We start from the raw sequence: 15002 nt of genomic DNA, 5'->3' as shown, positions 1-15002 counted from the left end.
CTGTTGCCGTGATACTGTGGTTGCAGCACTGAATCTGTACAAATTTCACGCTTTGGACTGAGGTGATGTGAGGTGAGTTATACTGTGTGTGTGTTGATTGTGTGTGTGTTGATTGTGTGGTGTGTGTGTGTGTGGTGTGTGTGTGTGTGTGTTGATTGAGGGGTGTGTGTGTATGTGTGTTGATTGTGGGGTGTGTGTGTGTGTGGTGCGTGCGTGCGTGTGTATGTTGATTGAGGGGTGTGTGTGTGTGTGTGTGTGTGTGTGTGTGTGTGTCTGTGTGTGTGTTTTTTTTATGTACTATCTATGGGTGTGTGTGTGTGTGTGTGTGTGTTGATTAAGGGGATGTGAAGCCTGTATAGAGAACAGACTGTAAACACTGAATTGTTTTTGAAAAGAGCAGCAGCTGATTTCAGCATCAATTTTATTTTTTCCGCCGCACAAGTCATTTCTCTGACAGAACGATTTTTAATGAACTTGGCAAGTTTTCTCTCGCACACAAACACACACACACACACACACACACACACACACAAACACACACACACACACACACACACACACACACACACACACACACACACACACACACACACACACACACACACACACACACACACACACACACACACACAGCAACTTCTCTTGCAGTTTAATGCTGTTATTGGATATTTTACGGTACATTTTCTCCTGTTTACAAGAGCAGCAAGATGAAACTCCAAAGCACTCACTCTGCAAAGCTCAAAACATCACTTAAATGCTCCTCTATTGTACCATTTCTAATTAAGCCCTAGATTACATTTTGTCCCAGAATATTATGTGTCATCTCAATAGTAATCACATGAATAGATAGGTGCTCCTTTATGGCTTATCATTTGACACAGATGGGACCGTTTGAAGCGAGTGCAACAACATGCTCCACAATTTAAAAAATCATGTTCAGGTATATAAATTGGGTGTGCCTTAGCATTGGCTTTACTGTGATGTTATTCCAGAAACCGACAAGTTATTTACCATCATGTTTACAATTTTGTTAAAAGAATAATTCATTCTAAAGTGTATCTAAAATGCATTGAAATATTGCAAAGAATATTTCATTTGTACTATAAAATATTCAAAACAAACACTCAATACATTCAAATGTCCAGACCCTCGGTAAACCAAGGACACATAACCCTCTAACCCCCCTATGAGGTCACCCATTGGAAAGATGATTTATGATAAAAAAAACAGTTTGTGTCCCTTGAAAACGTATTTACTGCTGCTGTCCCCTGTGAACGAAGATAGATTATGAGAAATATTTATTTATTGCATTTTGATAAATAGCCTGGAGTGGTGCTGCGGAAATATTCTCAGGTTAGTCAAGGGCACAGCGGACATATTTGTGTAATATTTTTTATCAGCTTTTGAGATGGTTGGCAGAGAAACTGATGCTGAAGCCTTCTCTGAGAAACCAATGTAAATTACTTCACACACACACACACACACACACACACACACACACACACACACACACACACACACACACACACACACACACACACACACACACACTCTACATTACTTCTGAGTGTGTGTGTGTGTGTGTGTGTGTGTGTGTGTGTGTGTGTGATGTGGTGTAGCTGTTAATAGCAAACTGTGAACATGTGTTGAAAATAGTGTGCATTCGTCTTTCATTGAGACTAAAGAGCACAAAATAACTTTTTCACTGTGTCTTGGAAGTTATTATGAACAGGCGACTTTCAGGGGCGTGGCTTCTCCCCTTGTGACATCATAAGGGAGAGAAATCTGACCAGGGTTTTTGAACACAGGTTTTTCAAAATGTTCTTTGTCTAGTCAGACCTGGGACCTATATTAAAGTTGAACACCATTAACACGTTTTGAAACGTGTGTATTTCCATTGATGACAAGTGAAATTACAGTGGCAATGTTTAACCCCATATGTTTATATGTTTATTGTTTCGGAACAAAACTAATTCTCTACTTTTTGCTAAGCTTCAAGGCTGACAGTCTGTAACCTCTCAGATAAAAGGAGAAACCAGGAACAATACAAACACTCGTAGCTGGGAATAGAATCACACACACACACACACACACACACACACACACACACACACACACACACACACACACACACACACACACACACACACACACACATACACACACACACACGGAAATCGTATTTGCACATTAATATTTATTGTATGATAAGTGTATTTGAGCACATCATTTATGTAAATGCGTGGAGTTGTTTTTGATATTCATGAGATCGGTGTGTTAGTTACGAGGGACGCTGTAGCGAAACACACAGAAACGGGGCCGAGACACAGCGGGGAATTTATGCTGAAAGGACAAAATGTTATACCAACACCTGCTACTTCAAATGAGTCATAAATAGGATGAAAGGGATAAAGAGAGAGTCATATTCAGTGCACATATAATTCACCTATTTGTTCTTCTTTGTTGTTTGAAAATAGGACTAATTATTCTGATAAGTTTATTAGTCAAACAAGAAGTAGGATATTATTGTTTTGCCACGATTGAGCAATTATACTGATTAGAAAAACTGGAGTGTAAGAGAATTAGGTAAAAAATAATCAGATTTTTTTTTTCTTGGTTGGAAAATCACAATGTGACATTTCTTTTGTTCATTGCAGGGGTGGATGCTGCCACAATATTGTGTTAATTGACAATTTAAAAAAGGTGTTAGCGCAATGTGTTTTGTGTGAAACATGTTGTGTTTTTATTGTTGATAACCTGTTGTGAAATATTTAAATGTTTCCCAGAATAAGCGGATGCACGGATGACTCATGGTCATGGTGCCAGCGTTTCCCCAAACCACAAGTTTCTTTGTCCCCACAAATACATTAATACTTTTTTCAAAAATCTCCACAATGTTTTCGAAAAGCTCCGGTTTTAGTGTCCCGTTACGATCTTTGCTTGTGCACAAAAGGCCAAACCACATGGAAAAATATACTGTTACAAAAATTCCCATGTAATGTGTGGACATGACCTTCAATGAAACCAGGGTGATATTTTAATAGATACATACTTTTTTTATAGATGGATGGATCAGTCAAAGTAACAAAGATTAGACTTGCTATATGAATTTTCTAATAGATATATGCAGCTCCGAGACCACTCCAAATGTTCAGTGTCTCTGTTTTACTATTTATAGGCATATGTTTGAGCAGAATGAACAGTTTGATGTTATAATATAAACTACTGACAACATTTCTACCAAATTCACAATAAGAATATTGTCATTAAGAGCATTTCCAATAAGTAATGTAGAGATGAAGATTTAAGAAAAATCCAGACTGGTGTCTTTCCGGAGCTGTATATACTGTATATGGTCAAAGTAAAGCAGATAAGCCTTACTATATGGAGAGCCATCTAGTAGGTACATAATATATGGTATATACTGTATATAAGCCTTACTATAGGGAACATATATGGTATATACTGCATATAAGCCTTACTATAGGGAACATACTATATGGTATATACTATAAGTCTTACTATAAGGACAGCCATATATAAGGAACATACTATATGGTATATACTATAAGCCTTACTGTATGTACAGCCATCTAGTAGGAACATACTATATGGTATATACTATAAGCCTTACTATAGGGAACATACTAAATGGTATATACTATAAGTCTTACTATAGGGAACATACTATATGGTATATACTATTAGTCTTACTATATGTACAGCCGTATGTCTCCAGCCTCAGTCCGATCCTCCCGCTGGGGTTCCAGTCCAGAGGAACGAGGCGCAGGAAGCGAGCGACCACCGGCTGCTGCAGCTTGAACTGAACCACGCTGTCTGCATTACTGTTACCTGGAAACCACTGGACACACACACAGGTACACGCACGCACGCACGCACACACACACACACACACACACACACACAAAATTGTAAATCAAACATATATAGTTTGTTATAAGTTTTTTTTAAATGTTGTGAATTTAAACTTTAAATTAGATTTTTTTTTTTTTATTTAAGAATTTTTTTTTGGCATTTTTTTTTTAATGCTTTATTGATAGTGTAGAGACAGAGTTGAAATGGGGCAGAGAGGGGAGTGACAAGCAGAGAACGACCGCGGGCTGGAATCGAACCCGGGTCCACTGCTGGCCGAGGCCCATAGGGGGGACGCCCTACCAACTGAGCTAAGGGCGTACCTTAAATTTCTAACTAGAGTATTAACAAATTAACTTTCATGTTAAAATTAAAAGGAAGCATTATACTATTATAATCATATAGGAAACATTAGACTGTTTCTGAAATATTTCAAAGGTTCCTCGTAGCACCTTTAAGAGGTTGATCAGCATCACAAAAAGAGAAGAAAATGTAGGGAGGGAGAAAATTTGAGAAGAACACGGAAAAAGTAAAAAAAAAAAACAGCACCGCTCATGTCCTCATCCCCACGAGGCAGGAGGGAACCAACCATTAAAGTGGAGAGAGACAATACAGCGAAGATGGATGGCGTTATTCTCAACCCCCTACAGGCTTAAGAGAAGAGACAGAACAAGAGGGAGAGAAAGAGGGAAAGAGAAAAGGCACATATTTCCTCCTTTGGTCTTTAGGCCTCGAAGCTAAAAGAAGTAGCGTAGCAGGAATATATATGTTGTGGTTGATCCCACTGCTCCGCCATTGAATTTCTCTTCTGATAGACTCTGTAAGCTATAGGCTGACACAGAAGAAAAAAATAACTTTTAAATGTGACTGGGTTTGTGCTGTTCTGTTTTATGTAGAGAGTCGGATCAACATGTTTTTAAAGTAGGGAGTAAGTTGTTCAGATTAGCTTTGAACAAATTTAGAAAAATTGTCTCGACTCGAATTCTAATCAAAAGCTGTTCTCTGTGCCGCTGTCTCAAATGTGGTTTCAACCCGGATAAATGTCGCTCACTCTCAGCTGATATTATTTTCTCCCCCCATGTTGAAGCACGTTTAAGTAGGGTTTGGTGTTAAAAGTATTACAATTTCAGGCGCTCGTGGCACAGTGGTCAGAGCGACGTCCCGCAGGCACAGGTCCCGCAGCAGACCTGGGTTCGAATCCCGCCCGGGTCATTTCTCTTCATGTCTGCCCCACTTAAACTCTGGTTGCGTTCCAAATCGCATACTCTTTCTTTTTTCTATTCTACATACTACATCCGACGATAAAAAGAATCTAGTTAGGATGCAGTAGGCATACTACTGGGACATACTTTTCTCTCTTATTTCATCATAACATTGCGCCTTGATCTTGCCTCTTGCTTTTATATCCGTCGCATCCCTGTTTTTTTTCATATGGAGGCTTCGTCGATGTTACGTCACTTCACGTGCGCACTGGATTGTGGGTCAGAATCGCCCAAATAGGATGCACTTTTCAACACTAACAATCTTGGCCGCATGAAGTAGGACATCCGGGTACTTCTAACCATCCTAAATCTGGCCACAAGAATCGGGACATCCTAAATCTTTTTTCTACATACTATATAGTAGAAAGTATGCGATTCGGAACGCAACCTCGGTCTCTCCAAAACATATCTAATAAAAGCAACTGCTCCAAAAAGAGTCTTAAAAAAAATAAGTATCGTAATTTGGAAACCGAGCAACCCTGGAGTGAGACCCGCTAAGAGCATGCAGGTAAGAAATTCACAAAAATATTTTCTGTTGACATGATTTGTTACTATGTTTGCTTCTTTCATGAAAAAAAAACAAATTAAAAATTGTCTGAGTATTCCTGTGGCTATTTAGTGGGAAAGATACACGTCCAAAAACAGCACTGATGTTGAGAAGCAACAGTGAGGTGTGTGGAGCTGGTCCACTGCCTCTGCTGTCTCCGTGTGACTGATTTCTTCATTTATCAGCTCCACAGAGACCAGCAGGGTATTTTCACTGTGAGGAAGGAATGATACCAGCCAACAGGTGGGGAATAATACACTCTTACGTAAGACACAATTGGTGCAGTGGTCGCAGGTTCAAATCCGACACGTGGACCCTTACTGCAGGTCATCCCCCCTCTCTCTCTCTGTCTCCCCATTTCAACTCTGTACTATCAAATTAAGCTTGAAAATGCCAAAAAAAAATATATAAAAAAAAGTCAAAAAGACAAAGAAACAACAGTAAACCACCATGGTGCCTCTGTGTTGCTGATGTGCGCAGTCAGCAGCTCCAGCACACGTTCATACATTATAAATGAAGAGAGAAATAACATGTCCTGACTTTACCTTTTGATGGATGGATGCAGCATTGTAGCACTGCTCCACTCTACAATACTCCACTAGAATTACACAAAACTAAATATGATGCTGTTTATTGATACCAATAAGGGTGTGGGGTATGAGATTGTGAACTATTTGAATGTGTCCATGATCCGTCATTACATTGACCTTTAGCATAATGCTTCACTGCACATTTGATTTACTAATGTATGTAATAATTCATAATTCAAACCAAAATTATTTTGAGGAACCTGGAACCAAACATAAGCCTATCATATGTTGGCAAACAAAACGGTGGGCCTTGCATTTGCCATCACTTGTAAAATAGCCAAAAAATAACCAGTAAGGAATGGTCATAAAATTGAGATTGTGATGAAAAAATATAATATGTTTACCATATTGCCCACCCCTAATACAAGATCAGACAACAACTAGAGTTGTACTAAAGGAGTAATTTTTTTTTTCTAAATGCATAACAATGCATATGAGGCAATGTAATATACGTACAGCTCTGGAAAAAATTAAGAGGCCACTCCAAATGTTCAGTGTCTCGTTTTACTATTTATAGGCATTTGTTTGAGTAGAATGAACATTTTGGTTTCATAAAATAAACTACTGACAACATTTCCACCAAATTCCAATAGATTTTTTGTCATTAAGATCCTTTTCAATAAGCTATGTAGGGATGAAGATTTAAGAAAAATCCAGACTGGTCTCTTAATTTTTTCCGGAGCTGTAGTTTTAATCCCTCTGTTTTGATAGAACTCTTCTGGTTGAGTTTCCCTGCAGTGGTCACTCACCCCTATACTGTCCTCCTGTCTGTACTGTTTCCAGTTGTGTCCCGTGTCGCTGAACATCAGCAGGTAGGACGACAGCCAATCAGAGCTGCCGTAGCGACCCTGCGTAGCAACAGCAGAGATCTTGGTCCGCTCGCCCAAGTCCACCTCCAGCCACTGGTACCTGTCTGAGGTGAGAGGAGACCAACCGCCCGCTCCTAGACACAGAACAAGGAGAAAACAATAGCACATGTGAGCGATTAAAGACATACTTCACCGGTGAGTGTTTGATGGTCTCACTGTCTAACTCTACATTTTCCCATGCGTGACATCAAACATGGTAAAATGTAGGGGTTAGGATTAACAGGACAGCTGGGCCAAGGGAAGACTGAGGAAAGACTGAGGGAAGAAAAACCTCATTCATTATATTATAATAGCGATTTTATAATGATAGAACGCCGGGTTTGTATGGGTGAGTATTCCTTTAAGCAGTGAAATTAGCTTTGGTAGATGCTGACTAATTAAAGGTGGAGTCAGTGATTTTTCGAGAAAGCTTGTTGTTAAAATCACTGTTTGTCAAAATCAGTGAATATCTCCTCACATCAGTTACTTGACTGTACTGTGTGCACGCTGAAACAAATCTGATGTTAATACACAGCCTAGACTCTGTAAATGTGTATTCAAACAATGGTGTATGTAAACAATGGGGCCCATCGTAGCTAGCAACATGCCTGTTTACAGAGCCTAGGCTGTGTATTAACGCTGGCTTTTTTTTCAGCATGCACACAGCACGACTAATTGTTTTAATGTATACGGAATCAACTGGCAAAGTTACATGGTTAAATCTAAAAGTCAATCATGTTACCTGATATCATATCCCTCCACTTATACATTGTACTTCTACAACTTTTACAAGGTTATATTCCAGTATAGATTCCCACCCTGAGTGTCACAAACATGTAATGCCTTTGAACAATGCTTGACAGACACACACAGAGGGGGGGAAAACCCTTGGCAGCAAAAAAAAATGAATCAGTGTCGGTCTGGTAGCCTTGGACTGTAGTGGAGTCTGATCTTTGAAAAAAGCTGAAAGGCCAAAGTTAATAAGCACTTGACTACGGGGTCCGTGTCTAGTGACAATACAACAGGAACAGAGCAGACACTACGACCTTTAACTCACCATTCAAGAGAAGGATATATATCGCACGGAAAACGAATTCACGGTGCCCGAGAGAGTTTTTTCAACGATTTGCTTTGTCCCCACCCTTGACAGTATAACTGAAACTAATATAATAGAGGTGAACTGACGAGTGCTTTGTGTCGCGCCTGTCGCTTTAAATCTTGCCCCCCCGAGTGTCTGTCTGTCAGATACAGGGCAGCGGCTCTATGTGGCACTAAGCAGACCACTGAGAATGTGAATAATGGAGGTCAAAGCAGTGACATCACTTCTCTCACCGTACAAATGAGAAGCTAGAATCATCACTAGACACACACACACACACAGACAGAGAGAAAGACACAGACAGGAAGACACACACACGCACACACACAAACAGACACACAGACACACAGACACACACACACACACACACACACACACACACACACACACACACACACACACACACACACACACACACACACACACACACACACACACACACACATAGAATGGGTCAGAGAACAGAGAAAGAGCATATCGGTAGGAACACAATGTCTATGGTGCTTGATATTTGGATTTGCTTTGGTTGTTTGTTGTTGTTTCACTATTGCTTTGTTTCGTATAATATAATAACTATGTACGTTATTAACCTCTACAATACTTGATGTATTTTAATCTTGATGTATTTCATGGCCCTGTAAAGTTTTTTTTCTCAGCCGAGCTAAGGGTCTAAGGGCAGAGGGTGTCATACTGTATGGAATGTAAAGCCCACTGGGGCAAATGTCTATTTGTGATATTGTGCTATACAAATAAAACTGATTTGATTTGATTTGAATGAAATTATATTGTATGAGACAGCTACACGGGCAAAACCATGTTGAGCAAAGAGAGAGGTAAGTAGAGGGAGAGTGAAGCCGGAATGAGAGAAGCAGACAGACACAGAGACAGGGGGCTGTAGAGACGCGTTACAGACAGTCTGATATGAGCTCCATCCAGCGCTGGTCATTAGCATAAGGATGAAAACTCTGGAGGGTAATTTCAGCGGCCTGATAACATGTCGGTCTGACAGATTGTCTAACAGGCAGCTAATGGGCTAAATGCAGCGCCGACAGCCGCCGCAGCAGCAGCCAGGCAGGCAGGCAGGCAGGCAGGCAGGCAGGCAGGCAGGCAGGCAGGCAGGCAGGCAGGCAGGCAGGCAGGCAGACAGACAGACAGACAGACAGACAGACAGACAGACAGACAGACAGACAGACAGAAAACACTGCAGGTGAAGCAGGAGAAAATTCCACATCTCAAAATGCCACACAGCAAAACAAAATTGATAAAATAGCACCTCAAGACAGTCAAAATATCCTACATGTGCACAAATCAAACCGTATAATGTTGCCAGACTGTGTAGTGTATACAGACTGTTTCAAATAAGAACATGTCAGTATAAGTTCACAAAATTAAAAACCAGAACACAATTTATTATGTATAAATAGCATTCTTTGCACTGATGGTCTCGTTTGCTGTTACATGTCATTTATGATCATCAGAGGAAAAATGAGACTGTTTCAGATGTATTTAAAAGTTCCTCGTAGCACATTTAAAAAAAGGTCTACATTGATTGACTGTAAGTGTTACTGGTGTGGAGTTAACAGTGGAACTTTTTTAGAAGCTGCGTAGGGACGAATGAATATGGATATCAATACCTGATTAGTTGGGGCATTGTTACACAAGTCAGCCCCAATTTAAGGCTTCCAATTAAAGTTTCATTCCACCTTCAAATCTCGTGCCCGTTAGGAGAATGATTGCTTTGCCACAATACGTCTTTTTCGAGTCCGTTTCAGCATAATTGCAGCGGTGTCACTGATAACTGTCGACGTCGCCTACTGAAGAAATGTTAAAAAAATGAAGGTTGCTATTAACTTAAGGCGAGAAAAGACACCAGCTGGGGCTAAATGAGTTGGAAATTCAAATGAAAATGTGAAAATGTGACGGCAGAAAGGAGTGAAACTAATGATTATAAGTGAACGCAGGCTGTAGGGAGAGGAGGAGGAGTTGGACAGGGACAATTTAAATGAAGGAAGAGAGGAAATGGAGAAAGAAAAGAAGGTTCAGACATTAACCGAATCCCAAATCTCTTTTTTGGTACTAAGCCAATCACATCGCCCCTCGAAGCAGAGTGTTTTATTATTTATTTAACCTTGATTAACTAGGAAATACAAATCTTATTTACAAAGACGGCATGGCAAAAGACAAAAGCCTGTGTCAAAGGGGTTGAAATATTCCAAATGGGACGCCATAAGACCACATTACGCGAGGGGTTATCGATGTGCTAGGTTGCTAACGTTAACATTGAGCTTAGTGCCTGCTGTGCCTAGGCATTTATATGGCTGCAAACTCTTGTTAGAATATTGTAACATCAACATTTTTTTTTTTGCAAAAACCCTGACAAACCAAGGTGGATACTAGTGGATATAAATACACTGCGAAACAGCGTCATGTATGAAATGTGGCGCATCCTAATGTACATGTTAATGTCTGATTAAATCCTAAATGTGCTGTGTAGGTGGTATTCAAAACTCTGATAATCTCCATTCACTTAGTCAGTTTATCAATTGTGAGTGAAGCTGTGCCTTTGAGAGATCAGATGGAGACATTCACTTATTCATTGATTTCCTTAGCGAGTAGCTGGACTTGCTCCCTGGGATCCTACACAGTGAATTTTTGCTGAGGGGGAAATGTTACACACACACACACACACACACACACACACACACACACACACACACACACACACACACACACACACACACACACACACACACACACACACACACACACACACGCACACACGCACACACACACACACACACACACAAGCTTTCCTTATCTACCCTCTACATACTACAGCAAATGCGTGAATGTTGTTGAGCTATTTGTGAAGCCGTTCTATTTGCAGCCTAAGCAAAAATACATACAGTAATTTCACAATCTACAGAGCATTCGACAAGCATCTGTAAATCGTAATACTGTACATCCGCTCAGAAAGACGGTGAAATGCTGTTAGGTGGTTCTAAAGTTAAAGGTGCAGTCAGCAAATCTTGATGCAAGCTTGTTGTCAAAATCACTTTTCCGCTGAGTGTGCGCTGAAAAATAATGTGGTGTCAATACACAGCCTAGGCTCTGTAAACTGGTATGTAAACAAAAGGTTATGTAAACAAAGCGGGATCTCTGGATTTCTTTCAGTGCTCACACACACAGTTCGGACAGGTAGCAGGTCAGGAGGAGAAATTCACTGATTTTTACAAAATGTGATTTTGACAACAAGCATCTCCAGAATCACTGACTCCACCTTTAATTTTTTTTTGTTTTTTGGTAAAAAGGCCCATGTTTTTCTAAGGTAAGTATTTATCGGCCATTCCGATGCAAATAATGCCTAGACTAAAAAATATGGTAAGTTGAAAATGGTCCAATGGGACAGTTTCCATTAGAGTTTAACTTCAGGTGTTAACACATACAGTATCTCTTATGCATTTTCATCATCTGATATCCTTGGCCCGTCCGTCTCTTTTAACAAATACTGAAAGACCAGGAAATGTCAGCAGCATTACAGCAAGAGTCAGCAAAGGGCAACGGTTGAAAATGAGCTCTTAGAGTCTGAATTACACAATCTAAAGTATCAACGCGACCTTTGGCCTCCCTTCTTGTAATGTTGGCAGTTTCTGGGAGTGAATCAGACTCTCTAGTTGCACTTTGAAGTCAAGTCTAACCTTTGAATATAATTGAATGTGTCAGTAGGGGAGGGTTAGGATGGTAAGGATGCCTGGTGTTATTACTACTACAGTGGAGAGCCTAAAAAATCCACTCACAGGCATCTTAATGTGAAGAGAAATTTGTACAGGTTTGCACAAAAAAAAGGTGCATTTCAATTATGTGGATAGGCCAGAAAACTCCTATAGTTTGCTCAAGCAGCTTTTAGTTTTTATGCACCAAATATCTGGAACAAACTCCCAGAAAACTTGAGGTCTGCTGCAACCCTCAGTTCTTTTAAATCGAGTCTGAAGACTTTTCTGTTTCCATTTTAACCTGTACTTTTAATTTAATTTAAATGTTTTACTTCTTTTCATTCGCTTTTAAATGTCTTCTAATGTGTTTTATGTATTTTAATCTTGCCCCTGTAAAGCACTTTGAGTGGCCTTGTGTTTGAATTGTGCTATACAAATAAACTTGCCTTGCCTTGCCTATATATAGGCAACGTACCATAACATGACTGTAAGGAAAAAAAAGTTTAAAAAGAAGATGTAACAAATCAGAAACAATACAAAATTAGAGAGAGGTCTAAAGGAACTGGTTTACATTGGGCAAATTGTTATGGTCCTTTCAATGAAGTTGAACACACACACACCAATCATATCTATCCTTCTGGCATAAACCCTTGATACAAAACAGGCTTCCTCGGAGGATACAGACAGCACAAAGCAGCCATTGCATTATTGTGCTGTCCTTTGTATTGGATGTCATGTCTCTCAGTCATCATCCCGGTCCTCTGTCTCCCTCTAAACGAGTCTCGGCCGACTCACTGGGTGAATATATAGTCTGTTGTGTTTTTGCGTCCTGAGCTTAGAAATATAAAATCCCTCTTCCCTCCTCGGAGCACAGCAGCATCACAGCAGTGTGTCAGTGACAGATGAGAGATTTGTCATCGTTGCTTTCACTGTTATCGTCACTATTAGACTGCAGTCATCCCCACATTTCACATTTCATCCCCGGTTGGAAAAACCATCACAGGCAGTATAGGCATTATTTCAGGCGATGAAAAAACCAGTAACAATAAATCAGATAACTTAAGCCTGATTTGGTTAATGACACTTGTAGCTAATATAATAAAAGTAACTGTTTAAAAGCATATTTGCATCAGTGTTAATTTTTGTCATGTAGTATAGATTACTATATGATATTCAGCATAAAAACTTAGTTTATCTGACCCTCACTCAGACACTGTCTTTCTGGGGATCTCGTGGTGTAGTGGTTAGAGACCCCTCCACCCCCCATAGAGGCGCAGTCCCGGGTTAGAATCTGGCTTGTGGTCGATCTCTGCATGTCATTACCCTCTATGCCCCATTTCATCTCTGTCTCTCCGCACTATCAATAAAGTAAATAAATCACCAGAAATTATTTGAAAAAAGAAAATAGAAACTCTCTTCCTCACCGTCTCTCCTGTTGAGTTTGGCGAACCCCGGCGCGTGGCTGCTGGACAGCTGGGAGGAGCTTCTGAAGGACGAAGGCGGCAGATTGGACAGGAGCGCGCTGTCACACACCTCTGTCAACCAATCACAAAGCAGAGGGAAAAAAAGCACACTTACTTGATGTATTTAAAATAAGTTGATACATAGATCGGACAAAGTTACAGATATCAGTATAACCAAAGAAAAAAAAAACTTAAGAGCCTCATCCATTTACTGAATATTTCCAGAAGGACAGAAACTGAACTCAGATGCTCAGAACAGCGGAAATTGTCGAACATAACAGAAGTACCACAACACTTCAACAGTTATACAGTCATACAGCACTCTAAGGTTCAGGAAAGCAGAAGTAACATAGCAGGAGCACTGCATTGTCTAGCCTCAATTGACCACTATTGAGCTGAAAACTAATGGAGTAAGCTGAAGTTACATTTAGATGTTTTTTTTTAAAGATTTTTTTTGTGTTTTAACCTTTTTTTGACATTTCAAGATCAGAGAGTACATAGTGGAAATGGGGATGACATGTAGTAAAGGTCCGTGGGTCGGATTCGAACCCGCGACCACTGTGACATGGACTGAGCCTATGTTGTACCTGCTATACTCACTACTACACCACCATATGCTGAAGGATTTAATGTCTGTTAAGTGAAAGCAGGCCTTTGACATCAGGCTTCAGTGAACACAAGACTATTTCACGGCAGCCAGTTGATACAGGAATGTCTCCTCTCTTAGCACCAGTCATCTGTTTCAATTGACACTTTCTACATCCAGGCACTGCTGTACGGTTTTCCACACGCTGTTGTTATTTTTCCTTTACAAGGCTTAATTAAGTATTGTAGTAGGTGTTGATTACAGTGTTTATTGACATTTTTTGCAAGGTATCATTGATTTTTTCCACAACTTACATCTATTAATATATCTATCTATCTATCTATCTATCTATCTATCTATCTATCTATCTATCTATCTATCTATCTATCTATCTATCTATCTATCTATCTATCTATCTATCTATCTATCTATCTATCCATCCATCCATCCATCCATCCATCCATCCATCCATCCATCCATCCATCCATACATGTTTTATGGTTCAAAATCATTAAAGCTAGCTGGAAACAAGCATTCACAACTCTGGAGAGACAAACACAGCTGAGTGGTTCAGGGAGCCGATATCAACAGTATAAAATCAACTTAATAAACCACGCTCAGGATATCACAATCCCACACACTGCAGGAGATTAATTATCCTCCATCTTTAAGCCTGAGTGACAAACTGTTGAATTGTTAAAAACAGCAGGACGGGAGCTCGCTGATGCTGAGAGCTAAAAGCCTTGTCACTCAAAATAATCAACTCTACAAAGCCAACGAAGTAACAGAGTTTATTCAGCCCACTGTTGATATCATTAGTGGAATAAAACAGTGCAATTTCCTAAAACATCTTTAAAGTATCTACGAGGAGCCTTCAATTTGTGTTGATTATTGCGCCCCCTTTGGACAAAAGCGGTAGTGTTTTTACCACACCAACTCCCAAGGGCATGCCAGGCAGGAGTGAGTGCATTTGATCAGGAAGCGATTTAATACGTCCATGAAAAAAGACCCCAGATGCATG

General features: G+C 40.0%; 1 protein-coding gene across 1 annotated transcript in view; it reads right to left on the bottom strand.

The window, feature by feature from the left end:
- Positions 1–15002, bottom strand: part of LOC307255838 (contactin-associated protein-like 4) — a gene marked incomplete at both ends in the record, with an annotated part of 119235 nt that overhangs the window by 55513 nt on the left and 48720 nt on the right. Inside the window, 3 exons of the mRNA XM_080034639.1 lie at positions 3715–3862; positions 7022–7215; positions 13357–13467. Of these exons, the coding sequence (XP_079890765.1) occupies positions 3715–3862; positions 7022–7215; positions 13357–13467 (453 nt within the window). The remainder of the gene's footprint in view (positions 1–3714; positions 3863–7021; positions 7216–13356; positions 13468–15002) is intronic.

This window comes from Ammodytes marinus (genome assembly GCF_949987685.1).
Source record: "Ammodytes marinus genome assembly, chromosome: 9".
Taxonomy (NCBI): domain Eukaryota; kingdom Metazoa; phylum Chordata; class Actinopteri; order Uranoscopiformes; family Ammodytidae; genus Ammodytes; species Ammodytes marinus.
Note: the sequence above shows the minus strand (reverse complement) of the source record. Positions and strands in the feature narration are given on the sequence as shown.